We start from the raw sequence: 13381 nt of genomic DNA, 5'->3' as shown, positions 1-13381 counted from the left end.
GGGGCATGGGGAGACCAAGGCCTGTGCCACCATCCACAGTAATGTGGATAAGCTGAAGGCTTCAGTTGGTGACAATAGATACTTAAAGAAGATTTTCGCCAACTTTGGCCCCAGACTCCAACCCTACGTGGCCGTCAAAGGCGGTGTATTTGTAAAATATAATGCTTCGATGTATGGCCTCCAACTTTATTTTTTTTGTCTTAAGCTCTCCGACTCAATACAAGTAAATTCTACTTCATTAAGTCAATTGAAGTCAATGTGTAGATGATAATATGGCGCACTCTGTACTATGCACGGATCCACGCAGAAAGCTTGAGGGAATTGGACGCTTCGAGCAGGATTCTTGACGAGTTACTGTACATTGGACAGTTGTGTATTTCTTCAAATTTGAGAGCATGCGTCTATTCTAAATCACTTTAGATATAGTGTAACAGACGTTTATTCGTATATTGGGACTTCTTCGTAAGTGCACTTTATAATAAGGTGAAAAATAAAAGCAGGAAGATTAAAGATAGAAACTACTTGTGACTATAAAAAGCAGCATTGTTGGCTACAATATCGCAGGGTTTTTGTTGGCTGAGTGAGTGGGTTAATAAACTAACGGATATCATAGAATGGGGGGAAAAGATCGTTGAGAGTTTGTGCATTTAGATTCGAAGTACACGAAGCAGACGCGAAAGGCACATGATTGAGACAAGCCTAAATAGTTCGAATAAATGCAAACTTCTTTCGTCCAATTACGCAAAAAATCCAATCAACCGCAAATGAATAAGCGGGAGATACGAAATTTGTATCTTTATATATTTTGAAAGAGTAGGAGTGTAAGAGTGGGTGACCAATGAGATTACTTTGCTTTGTTATTGAATCGAATGGAACCTGAGAAGTAGATTCCAGACAAGATGAAAAGGATAAACAGCAAGACTTTGTAGTGATTCGTCATAGTTTGTCAGTGATTTCATCGTTGAGAGAAGAAGAAATTCTCATTTTGATTGTTAAGCATTCTGAAGTAGCGGGAGGATGGAAGGATCCACTATTGTTATTCCTCGTCATCTTCTAAAAGATTGAGCATGACATCGCTCTCAGGAACAATGGTATAACCGTGATTGCTATTCATGTCGATGGGGCTCTTTTTCAGAAGAGGTTTCTTGAAGAAATGCCGCCTCATACTGAGATAAACAATACATCCCAAGACCAATTGGAAAAGCAGCACCCCAGCTACATTCCAGGTGAACATCATGGTTACAATCATCATTTGCTCATGGTCTTCAGGAGCCCACGTCTTCCAACCTTGCGGTGGATACAAAATGAAGCCCACAAAAAAGAACCAAGTGCCCTGTAAAAGCGTGAACCCAGCCCGCAGAAGACGGGGCCGCACATCATCTTTGAAAAAGATCTCGAGAATGGTTGAAACTACACACATAACGATGGCATACACTAAGAACGTATGCACCTGAGTGTCCAAATGAGAGCGACCGTGAAGGTGCCAGATGAATAGAAGGCCCTCAATGGCAAAGGCAATGGCCCCCGTCAGGTAATCGAGATCGGGTGGTAAACCAGGTACTTGATAGGCGTACAGTAACTCAAATATGGCGTTAAACGCGAAGAATCCGAACATTGTCATATGTTGGCCGTTGTGAATGGCCACAAAATTGCCACTATCGTCCAATGCTGTGGCGTATTCACCCACCATGCCAAAAATAACGGCCAACAATTTGAGTGTGGGCTCGATGGGAGGGATCCTTGAGAGTGGCATCGAACGTTTTCTCTGTTCCTCTGATGGAGATGAATAGTTGATGTGGCAGTTGTTGCAACTGGTACTGAAAGTTGACGCTCGGAACTGTCGGTCCTGCCATAGGCTCGCAAAATATCGTCGAAAGGCATCGTAAGTCCACCAAATGGCGAAAATTATGAAGAAGGATCCAGGGACCACATGTCCTATTAGGCTCCCCATGTCGAATATCACTGACAATCGTCACTCACAACGTGTAATAGCGAGGGCAATCGCCGCCCTGGTTGGCCTCCCCCAAGCAAAGCTTTGGTTTGGTATCACATTTCCCGAGGATTGGCCGCAAGGACGGGAAGGACAATGACAAGCAATGTAAGTTACAACTGCTACATGTGCTATATATCACCTGTCCCAAGTTGGTTTCAAAAGTTCCGTCCCTTTGGAATAATTAATATCCCCATGGACTTGTCAGATTAAAAGTGATCTGTAAACTGATTACATCTCTCTCTTTTTCTCTCTTCAAAAACGAAAGAGGACAGTCGCTTCGAGGACTAGCCACATTCGCGTGGCACATTCCGCCATGGACTCACGGCACGCCTCATCTTCGTAAGGGTTGAGATAACGAAATGAAAAGGCCAGCCTTGGCGTATAAACAAACCTTTCCTTCATGTCTTCTTGACTTGGTCTTTCAAGCTCGAAGCGCACTCACTCCAATCCCCCGCTCTGTGAGAAGACAAGGGCTCTGGCGGGTTGTCCGTGCGCCAGTTCACTTCCTTCCTCACCCTGCGAGGATCATGCTCCCCATTCCAAGGGCTACTTCCACGACATACTGTGCGAGGATGAAGAGCGCCTTCTCGCCTTCTCTCCATATCTCTCTGTCTTCTTGGTCCTTCTGTCCCTCTCGAGCTCATTTGAACGAGGAGTTGTTGCTCCAGATTCCACCATCTCGACGGGTGAAGTGTGTTATATCCGTACAGTATGTACAATACATGTTCCTTCGTTCCTTCGAACGAACGGACGCTGTAGCATGCCACACCAGGAAGTACGGAGCAACGAGCCTCCATGTCCTCCATGTCCTCGTGCCGCCCTCCTTCACTTCAGTTTTCGGCTAAACATGCAAGTTTGGAAACGGTCGAAAGGCCAGACCACAATAAACCGAACTGAGCAGATCTATGTTTTCACACAGCCAAGAGCTGTCAGGAACAAGGAAAATGGATCGGAATAAGTGACGACTAGGACCATACAGTTTTGGGGTTAAAGGTTTAAACCTATCCTCAGGAGTATTTGTATTTTATAAATATTTGCCAAGTTATTAAGGCCTTTGTCGCTTTATCCGCAGAGAGCTCGGCTGGGCTGACTTGCATGGATGGAGTGCTAGCCAAAATGAAAGTCATTTTTGGCCGTCGAGAAACATGCCGCATTGAGCGAATGATGAAGGGAAGCCCGAAGAGTAAAGAGCACGACCGGAAACTGCTTTAAGTGCATGCCTGTGGTATTTTTGTCGGCTCTATGAACCCGCTGGATGACTGCCGATTGGTCCCGCTACCACATTCTCGAGGTTGGGTGCTGATGTAAACACTGCCAAAAGAGCTTGGATCCTCCTCAAGGCTGATGAGTGAAGTTTGCACCGTCATGCAGGATGTACTTTGAATCATATTTAAGTGCCTTTGGCATGAAGTGAAATCGAGAGCGAGACTTGAACAATGGAACACTATATGCCACACATTAAATCAATAAGTAATACAGAGACATCATGGATTGCTTGTTCAAGGGCAGATCGGCTCAGGCTTAACAAATATACATTTCCGAATGCTCCTACTAAATATGCTCCACCATTTCTCTGGAACATTCACCTTCACTACTCCATGGACACTCGATGAATAAATTATGACTATTGAAGCGAACTACTTGCAAAGCAACATGGACAATAAAACACTCTTTTCTGTCGCTTATCCATACAAGGGTAGCATGTTGTTTGGCTCATAATTAACGTTTCATGTAAGAAATTTGTCCCTGGTGTCCTACTTCTGGGAGGAGTAAAATAGAGAGACAGAGAGAGTCGACTTACTAATGCACAGGTCTTCAACCATCGCTGATAAATAAAGATAGTGCATTTATTCTCATCTAAACCCTGCTATGAAAGTACCGTCCTGGAACTCAACCGTGTGTTGAAAAGTGGATAAAAGTGAATACACTTTATCTGTTTATCGTAGAGGAGTTACTGAAAAAAATGACTCACCATTATGAATATGCTCCGTAACGTTGCCTCTTCTCGGTACAAAATACAAATTCTGACTGAAAAGATGCATCATTATATCAAGAACGACCTTTTACTCGTTGATGTTGATGATTACGTGATGTTGGACTTAGTCTTCTCAAAAAATGAGTCATCACAATGAGCTTTGGACCTACCTTTTTGTGAGGAGGCGTTATCATTTTTTGTTGCAATCTAGAAGACTTGGGAGAACTGTAGAGATATCATTCAAGGTGATTCGTCATACTCAGTGAATTATCTCTTAAACGAATTCGAATTCAAAAGTTCATTGATCAAAAATGAGGATCTCATTGTCATCCATGTTTTTGTTTTCAAAAATACTTTCACGTTGATGTACTTCCTAATACCATATCCACCCCCATCCACCGTCATGAAAAGGTGCATGACCTAAACAAATTACGTCAAAGCTCGATGCACGTGTTTACACAATGATTCGCACTGAAAGTCGGCATAGTTTTTTTCAAAGCAAGATATAGATCAGAATCTGGCTCTCCTTCACCAAGTGGAAACCTTTCTCAACTTTGAAGTGAATAGGCGCCGCATTTTGTGCGAGATAAGAGCTCCCCCAATGACTTGGTACCTGAAATATTTCACTGATAAGCCTCATTCTGCTGATCTGGTCAGTTAACAAATCTACCCATCAAACATGGGTACATTTTTGGGACATTTGGTTCCGGGCATTTTTTTCACCATTTTTGGATTTTACCATGTCATTCGAGTGCTGCAGTGCTATTTCAGTTCCCTATATTTCCCACAACAACACCCGTTCAGAAGTCAAGTGTGTTGGAGCTCACCGGGCAGGGTCCCTATTGAAGCTTACGTGAAGGTTATTGTCGTCGTTGTCGGAATCATAGGGGAAGTTTTCACGGCTTTCGATGCCGATTGGAACTTTGTTAAAATCGGAAATGGCCAGCATATTACAATGTTTGCTTTCTTTGGGCTTCACGGCGTTGTGGATCTTCTCAATGCATACCAAGGACAAATTGTTCCCATTGGCCTCGACTATCTATCGGGGGTTCTTGCCTTCGGCATTGAAGGTGAGTACACGTAAATAACTTGAATAACACACGTGACAAGGAGGATGCGAGAAAGTTTTCCTCCCACATGATGTGCGCTATTTTTGACTTTGGTTGGTGTCTGAATTCCATTGATTCTTCTTTCCAGGTGTGTTATTCGCTTGGCATTTACATGGTCGCCCTGCCATTGATGTCCAAGTGCACACGCACTTGGTCTATTTGATTATCATGTGCGCTGTGGGTGGCATTTGGGAAATGAATTGTCGACATGACGTAAAGGCAGCCTTAACAAGATCCACCTTCATGGTGCTTCAAGGTGAACACTCTTTTGTATATTAGTATCCCAAATCTGTCTTTCAATCTCGCCACATGGGCGTAAAAGGCAAGGCGTTCCACCTGTTTTTTTTTCCTTTTTCCGGGAGTAATCATCATGATTGCCACCTCCGCCATTACTATATCATCTCCATGTTTCCCCACGTTTATATTTCCCTCGTCGTCGTCTGCCAAATCTCAATGGGGGGCTCAGCTTGTTGGCCTCGGATGATTTTATATTCAACGTAGAGTGCTCAATTTTCATACAGCTTTCCCACTCTCATTCCACTCTTCCTCTCTCTTTAGGGCTTTGGTTCGTGGTGGTGGGGCAAATTCTGTACCCTATTTCTGGAAACCAATGGAACAGTGAGAGTCACGAGCAAATGATGATAGTGTCCATGATTTTCTGTTGGACCGTGGGCCTGGCCGTCGTTCTGGAACTTCTCATGGCCATGCTCATGTTAAAAATAGCCAAACGCCGCTACGGACAAATTCCAGCACACGTGAGCAGCTCCACACAACAGGGCGTGCCCATGCAAAATACGAATGGAGGCTACCATCAGCTAAACCTGAACGATCCTGTGCTCAAAATGTTCTCGGATGACGATGATGAGTTGTAATGCGGATACTATCTTTCCTTGAAGGCCTTTTCAGAATGAGGTGGCTCGAGAGTCAATAAACTAATATGTATTGAAATGTATAAAAACATGCCTTGGTTTCTCAAAAGGGTTTCTTTGGTGCAGTGCTTCAGGCATTTTTGAATTGTCCGTTTTTCGTATTTGTGGTCGATGGACATGAGGGTTCTTTGAGTGCAAGTAGGGTACGCGTCTATATAGCGTAGTTGGATTTGTTGAATTTTTTATGTGAGTCGGCAGGAACAAGAATCAGTAGTTGAGAAGGGACTTGCCGTGAATTAAAAAGCGATCCAATTCTTCTGAAATTCACTTTACATTAATAATGCAACAATAAATGAAACTCCAGAACCATGTTCTTGTGGAAACTTGCCAATCTTTTAAATGTCAGTAGACAGTCATGGAAGAGTACTGTGGAAGACAAATCTAATTTTACCATGGGAATGGATTGATAGCACATTCATTTATTTTCACCTAAATCACAACCATTATCAGGCAAATTTCAAACTTTCTAGATCACTGCCAGTACAGTCAATTTATTGCGTCATTAACGTTAATTATGGAGCAACCAGTTTTTCGTTTGTAGGAGGTACTTGAAGAGAAAAACCGTGCTGTCGGATATTTCGAGATAGTCGTTCACAAAAAAAGATGTATAACATTTAGATTTCCTGCCTAATAACAAACGTAATAATAGTAATAATAACAATACTTCTCTCTCAACGCTCAAACAGGTCAATACTTTTTCTTTGGTTTGGAATCCGTTGGTACATAGGAGGAATATCCCCAAGGGGCAAAATAGCTAGCGTATCCGTGCGATGATTTCAGCTTTTGCGAAGGTCCCCGGTAAGCCTTGATATTTGCTCGACCATGCCTGGAAGGACCGTAATGATGGTGGGATTTCTTGCTACTCAGGGCAGGATGAAGTTGTGGCTGATGATGATGATGAGGAAGATGATGACCTCCTCCCAAAGCGCCTGCACCAACACCTCCACCACCACCACCATAAACCAACGACCTTGGCTCTTGTGATTGATCCAAAGTGGTAGTGGTGAGGCCGGGTATTTTATTTATGGGAACAATCACTAACGGTTTGGCCGAAGGGGGGATCTGGTGGACAAACAGGCCTCCAGGGCTCTGCTGTGGTCTTGGGTTGAATGCTGAAAGAAAAGGTGAAACCGAATGTGATGGTGCACAAAAAGGTCAATGTGACATGCCTGAGCCAATTACTTGGAAAGTGAAGTGGAAATGCAGGGTAGTTGGTGTTAGGAGGGAATTGAGGCTGATGGTTATTGACAGTTATTTCTGGCTTATCCTCGGCCTGCCCCTTCTTCTTCTCCTCGTTGCTGTCATTGTCGCTGTCATCGTCATCGTTGTCGTCCCCACCGCTTTGTATTTGTCGGTCATATTTAGCTTGAGGGGTCAGGTTTCGCTTCTCAGGCCTGACACGTTGAGAGTGACTTGGTGGTTTTCGGCGGCGTTGTTCGGGTTGGTTGTATACTCGGCTCACTTGTGAATGAATGGGCGGGGCTGCTTGGCCAGGAATAAGTGGGACAGAGGGGGACTCATTCTCATCGTCGTCCTCATCATCAGTGACAACAGATCGGCGGGGATCCGGGGCTGGGCCATAGTTAGGCACCAGAGTGGATGTATGAGATCCCGAAGGTGGAGCAGGCCCTTTATAACTCCCATAAACGTGAACCTGTTGGAGAAAAGAAAAGAAAACAAGTGGAGGGGTATCTTATCAGATGATCAAGGGACACATAAAGAGGGGGAAAGTTGGTCTCTGTCTCCCATTGGCTGGACTAACACCACCACCACCACCACCACATCTACCTTTTCGTAATTGCTCGTCTGTGGTTCATAACTTTTTTACGAGAGACAGGCCTGGGCGAATGAACTCCTCACTTGACTTTCTACGTCATCGAGATTGATTGACGACCACGCTTTCCTGAACCAAAGGTTGTCGTGGTTGTTGTATTCAATATTCTGAACCACCGCAGTGACAGATGGGGCTGGCGTGAACAATTCGGGGAACCAGACCCGCTATCTTTTTTTCCTATTATTGAAAGCCCCACAATTGTACCTCTTCGCCTTCCACACTTACTAAATACATACTGGTTTGTTGTAGATTGATCATGTATTCAAATGCACATGTACAATATATATGTGCATGTCTCGTACATACGTACACTAGTACGTACAAAGATACAGATCAAGGTTGGTGAGAGCGTTTTTGACCAGTCCAGTGTCATTATCTATTTTTACCCAAGCCTGTCATATACGTAGAGTATGTTAGTGCTCGTTATAAGAAACGACCTTTGAATTTTGAGAGAAAGGAATCAAGGTATTATCGTCTTATTCTTAAAGGGCTTGAATCAATTTTCCGCCCACTTGGACGAACCTATTTGCCTTGTATGGAGCAATGCATATGAAGTGTGTTTTCTCCGCTTACTACTTTGATTTCGAAGTGAAACCTTCCCTCGAAACACACTACTCACAAAAATTGAGGACTTGACTTGATTTATGAATGCATGTCTTTGTGATTGATCTAGTTTCTCGAACCTTCCTGACTGCCATTATCGACCACTCCAAAGGCTGGTTCCCTAATCTTGGCCATGAATATTTCATGCCAAATCATCTTGAGGCCTATGGTATCGACATATTGAGGAAATGAAAATAGATTAAATCTAAAGCTCGAACCCTGATGTTGTCGTCTTCCAATGGATTGGACGGATAGGGACGATTATCCGATGGACGGGTTGACGGGGGCCGGGAAGAACCTCGCTCCGGATAGGGTCGAAATGGCTTCGAAGTTCGGGGTCGGATTCGCTTTTGAACAGTTCTCGATCGAGGATGAGAGCCATTATTATGATATCTAACGAGGTTGAAAAGAGAAGACCCTCCAATTATTGTTCGTCGACTCGAAAAGCTTTCCCTTTAGGTAGGACATCTCACCTGATCACCATGGGATAGTCGTCCAATTCCTCGTTATTGGCATTTCTTTTGTCCGAATGTTCGCTCTCGTCTTCGCTCTCGTCTTCTTCTGGCTCGTCTTCGCTAATGTCATGCTTTCTATTTCTTGTCTCAAACCGCAGGTTGCGAAGTCGTTTCTCTCGCTCTCGTTGTTCCACGTAGTCGTGAATGTTCTGATCAAGCTCCTGTTCAATTTCATCCGCATTTGCCTCGCCTTCATTGACGTTTTTTTCCGCACGAGCGTCATTGAAGAATGGAAGATACAAATGATCAATATTCACCAGCGGCAATCTCGTCATATCAGGAGCTTCACTCTGATTGCTTTGATCCCAATCGGCTGGTTCGTCGTTTCGTTGGTGTTGTTGTTGCTGATGTTGTTGTTGTTGTGGTGGTGGTGGTTCATGATATTGATGTTGGTTATTGCCTCTGGGGTCCTCTTCGCTGAAGATATTCGAAATCTGGTTTAAATACTGAGTGCCTATACTGGGTCGTTGTTGTTGCGGATGTCTGAAATGATCTTGATGAAAAGCCTCTTCTTGTTGGCCGTCATGTGAGGGGTATCGATGAAAGGGCTCGTCTTGGCTCTCAAGCAAGCGATGCCGCTGAAATGGGGGTTCCTGGCCTTCCATCGAGCCATCATGCTGATGATGTGTTGTTGTGGCCAGCGCATTTGCATCATTTAAATGAGGGGGAACGGGTCCAGAGTTCCTCGCAGCTTCCCAATTGTTGTATCCTCGATCCCCTGCATTGGTAGATTCCCATTGATCTGAAGTTGAGATGGAGTCGATTTGAAAGCATGTACAGGAAACTGACATGGCTGCCTGCCCAAGTCCACCCCAATGTCAACCCGATAAACAAATTGGAAATACGTACACAATCTGGGCGGACCTTGGACGAGACGTCGGGCATACGGGGGTAGAGTTCTACCTATTTGGTAACCTAGAATTGGGCACGAGAGGAGACTAAGCAAAACCAGACAGGTGCTACGTACTCGACTTCGGATAAGTGAGGTCATGATGGCGATCGCGAACAAACTGAAAGACTTTCCAGGGGCAATGTGATCTTTTAAACCGAAGTGAACTTCGAGCACGTCTCGTGACGAGACACTTTAGGGCCTGCCTGCAGCATCCCTTGGTAAGCGAGCAAACGAGTGAAACAACCAGAAATCGACTTGGTGGATTTCAATCCTCTCGACACAATCAATCCCGAATGATTAAACAACTAATTTGCCAATTCTAGCCAGCAGTACTTTCTCCACTTGAAGCGCATGACATTCGAAATCCAACGCCAAGGAATGACACTTTGCCATCAATTCAGAAACAATGCTACCTAGACATGTGAATAATTGTATAAAGTGGGACAGAATTACTCAATCGGTCAGTATGCTATTCGTCACACAGAGATCATTAATACCGGATGAAATACGTAAGAGTGGGACCTGAATCGATTAAGAAGTTTGCACACTAAGCTCTTAGCAAACGACAACCTGTCAATTAAGAAACACATTCGTTAGTACAATTTATTGATTTTCTGTTCAACGTGCAAGTATGGATTGAAACCACTTAAGTTGATGTGTTACAACCAGGTAAACTAAAGAAGAGCCTCTTGGAAAAAGGCATTGCGAAGACAATTGAAACTTGCAATATAAAAAAAAAGAATTTAAGTCAATCATTATTCAACGACTAAAACTTATCATTAACTTAACTAAATATGTTTCCACGTATCAAGAATTCCCATCTTTGCCCTATGGTTCCGTTCAGATTATCTGAACTTGGGTTTTGGTAAAAGGAAAACATTTTTTTGTTTTATTGCTCAAGTCATGACTTGTGTCGTTCCTAACTTCTTGATTCATTTGCATTTCGCTCTATATTTATGGCCTTATCATTTATTCATTTGATTTTCAAGCGTTATCGGATTTCATTCATACCCTGGTCGTTAAATTTGTAAAGCCAATAACGCTCGTTAGCAATTGTGGTTCGATCCCTAATTGGCTAACAATCAACATCGTTGTACGTAGCATCCAAAAACATGTTTCCATAGTTACGAATTTCGTCATTGGTTTAAAATTGGTTCTCCGTTGGTGACCCTCCATTCCAAGTGAATCATTATTCAAAGCTTTCTTGGAGACAAACGGAGAGGGGATCTCTGCAAAATATACATATTCCGTTTTTTTAGGAAATCATGCCTTCAAAGGCAACTAAACAGAGAATACTTATTTCCTTGATCTTTCTTTAATGTTTCAGTCAAGTCCCATTGGCTTAGTTGGGTCAAGTACTTTTTGAATGTAATTGATTATAATTACGTTAGCTTGAAATGTAATTAGTTACAACATCATTTTTTTTTTAACTTTTGCATCCACGATTACAATTTCTTTCCAGCTGTAATTCAATTCCTTTCAGTTTCGTTTGAACTTCAGCTGAACGTTTGTTGTCACAGAAATTTTTAGTCATTATCGACCGTTTTGCGAACCTTGCTTTTTGAAATATTATCGCTTTGCTTTGCTTTTCATATGTGTTCAGAGTTTCCGTAAAAACATCTAGTAGTCAACTTTAATGTGAGGCTCCATCAATATCAAAGTTTATTGCGACTAAATATTAAGTCAACAGGTTAAAAATATGTGAAAATATGTAAAGTATGAATAAAACGATGTATACGCATTTACAAGTTATTAAGAATCGTCTAAAAATGACTTAGTGATATCACAGATGGCAATGACTGGAATCGGATAAGTGATCATGAAAGAAATGAAGAGGAGTGAGGCAAACAGTACCGATATAATTTGTTGGCCAAAATAATCTTTAAGGTGGGAAGAATGTGAAAAAAGTTGAGAAAGTCGAAAAAAAGTTTATTATGGTAAAAAGGTCGCTTTTAGCCCCCTTGCTGCGTTTTCCCTACTCGCAAAACTCTAAGCACACACTTCATTTACTAGATTATCAATTGAGTTTCTTCATTTCATTTGCAAGAAATTTGTTTGTTTTTTCTTGGAAAGTTTGACATTAGAACACTTTTTAATTTACAAGGATGCTATCGCAATCAATTCATTCTATTCTGAAGCCTATTGCTACTGCTTTGGACACTTTTGTTCACTAACTGGTTTTGGTTTTTTGTTGCTTGAACCAAGGAATACAACAGACCCTGCATCAACCTAAGCTGACCGGTATGGTTGGTTAGCCATGGAGTCCGTCAGGACTGGAAAGGAAAGCTTTTTGAAACCTCACTTGAAGACGCTTGAGCGTTGTGTTTCCTTCTAATCGGGTGCTTGAACGTGAGGGTAGAATTGATTAAGTTCTCTCTTAATATATACTTAATGAAATAATTATGAATGTAATAAAAGTGTGTTTTACCTGACAATGAAAATACCTTTTGCATGTTTCCATTAAACTATCCGTTAAAGAAGTTTGAGAAAGTGTATTTACAATCGGCCTAGCATCGCCCATCTCCACACCTCTATTTAAAGGTTAGTCTCGTTTAGCCAACCAAGTGGTCGGTCGTCCAACAGCCATTTTACTCCTACGTATCCTTGGCCCTGCCAAGTAGAGCTGGCCAAGAAGTAACCTAGTTCTGTCAAGATTTGCATATTTCATGATAAACTATCCACTAAAGGAATTCTTAATCACATTTTGACAGTCATTTGTGCCCAAAACTCAAGGCTGACTCGACTTAACGGACCTAAAATGGAAACAATGTTACCACCAATCTGCACTATTCATAGACGAAATTGGGTATTTATTTCAAAGCGTCACCTTGTTTATGCAAGCAAGATTCTGAAATCAGCAAAGGACAATAGTTAGGTGTCAAAACTACTCCAAAAATTCATTTTTTAAACTTTATGTATCTGAGACATAGTTTATGGGATTCAATCACAACAAAATATAATGCATGATAGATCAAGATCCATGTTCCAATGTTTCAAAGAGAGCACAATTGTCCAATACCCGAAAGAGACTTAAATCGGATAGTAATAGTGGCTATTATTATCATGACAGGATTTTCAATATCACAGAAACCTACATTTATTGCATAACGATACTTCTTTGTTGCTTGAGATCAAAGTAACGTTTGAATTAAGCAACATTCGTTATGCAATAACATCAAAGCCGAACGAAAACTGCAATGTAAAGCTTGAAAGGAGCTGAAATAGGTACCCATACATACAGTTATCGATTGAAAACAGAGAGGCGTTTCATTTTGCGTTTAATCTACAAAAGGAATCGAACGTTTCTACATTGGTTATGTTGTGTTTTTGCAACAGCAACGCAATTGGTTGCCTGATACATGTACCGTTTGTAGGCCTAGCTGTTGAGCCAAAAGATCCCTGTCTATGTAACGAAAGCTTATGTTTTGAGACCCCTTTATTGAAACAAAAAAGACAACAGTTGCTACAATGGTACCGACATATTTTGCTTATACAAATCATTGTAAAATTTGTAAGCAATTATGCGACAAA

The 13381-nt window shown here is 42.2% G+C and overlaps 3 protein-coding genes across 3 annotated transcripts; 1 reads left to right on the top strand and 2 right to left on the bottom strand.

The window, feature by feature from the left end:
- Nucleotides 1-423: 423 nt before the first annotated feature.
- On the bottom strand, nt 424-3394 carry LOC131885921 (transmembrane protein 45B-like). Its single transcript, XM_059234129.1, has one exon. The coding sequence runs from the start codon at nt 1949-1951 to the stop codon at nt 1037-1039; it is 915 nt and encodes a 304-aa protein (XP_059090112.1). The 5' UTR covers nt 1952-3394; the 3' UTR covers nt 424-1036.
- A 1155-nt stretch (nt 3395-4549) lies between these two features.
- LOC131885922 (transmembrane protein 45B-like) lies at nt 4550-6026 on the top strand. Its single transcript, XM_059234130.1, has 3 exons — nt 4550-5038; nt 5166-5333; nt 5636-6026. The coding sequence occupies exons 1-3, from the start codon at nt 4648-4650 to the stop codon at nt 5947-5949; spliced, it is 873 nt and encodes a 290-aa protein (XP_059090113.1). The 5' UTR covers nt 4550-4647; the 3' UTR covers nt 5950-6026.
- A 379-nt stretch (nt 6027-6405) lies between these two features.
- LOC131885913 (putative uncharacterized protein DDB_G0279653) lies at nt 6406-9764 on the bottom strand. The gene is made up of 4 exons (XM_059234117.1): nt 8917-9764; nt 8662-8836; nt 7189-7660; nt 6406-7118 (listed from the first exon to the last, which is right to left on the bottom strand). Exons 1-4 carry the CDS (start codon nt 9747-9749, stop codon nt 6694-6696), a joined length of 1905 nt encoding a protein of 634 aa, XP_059090100.1. The 5' UTR covers nt 9750-9764; the 3' UTR covers nt 6406-6693.
- Nucleotides 9765-13381: the final 3617 nt, after the last annotated feature.

The sequence above is a fragment of the Tigriopus californicus genome, chromosome 8 (genome assembly GCF_007210705.1).
Source record: "Tigriopus californicus strain San Diego chromosome 8, Tcal_SD_v2.1, whole genome shotgun sequence".
Taxonomy (NCBI): Eukaryota; Metazoa; Arthropoda; class Copepoda; order Harpacticoida; family Harpacticidae; genus Tigriopus; species Tigriopus californicus.
The sequence above is the reverse complement of the archived record's forward strand: the minus strand, read 5'-3'. Positions and strand labels throughout refer to the sequence as shown.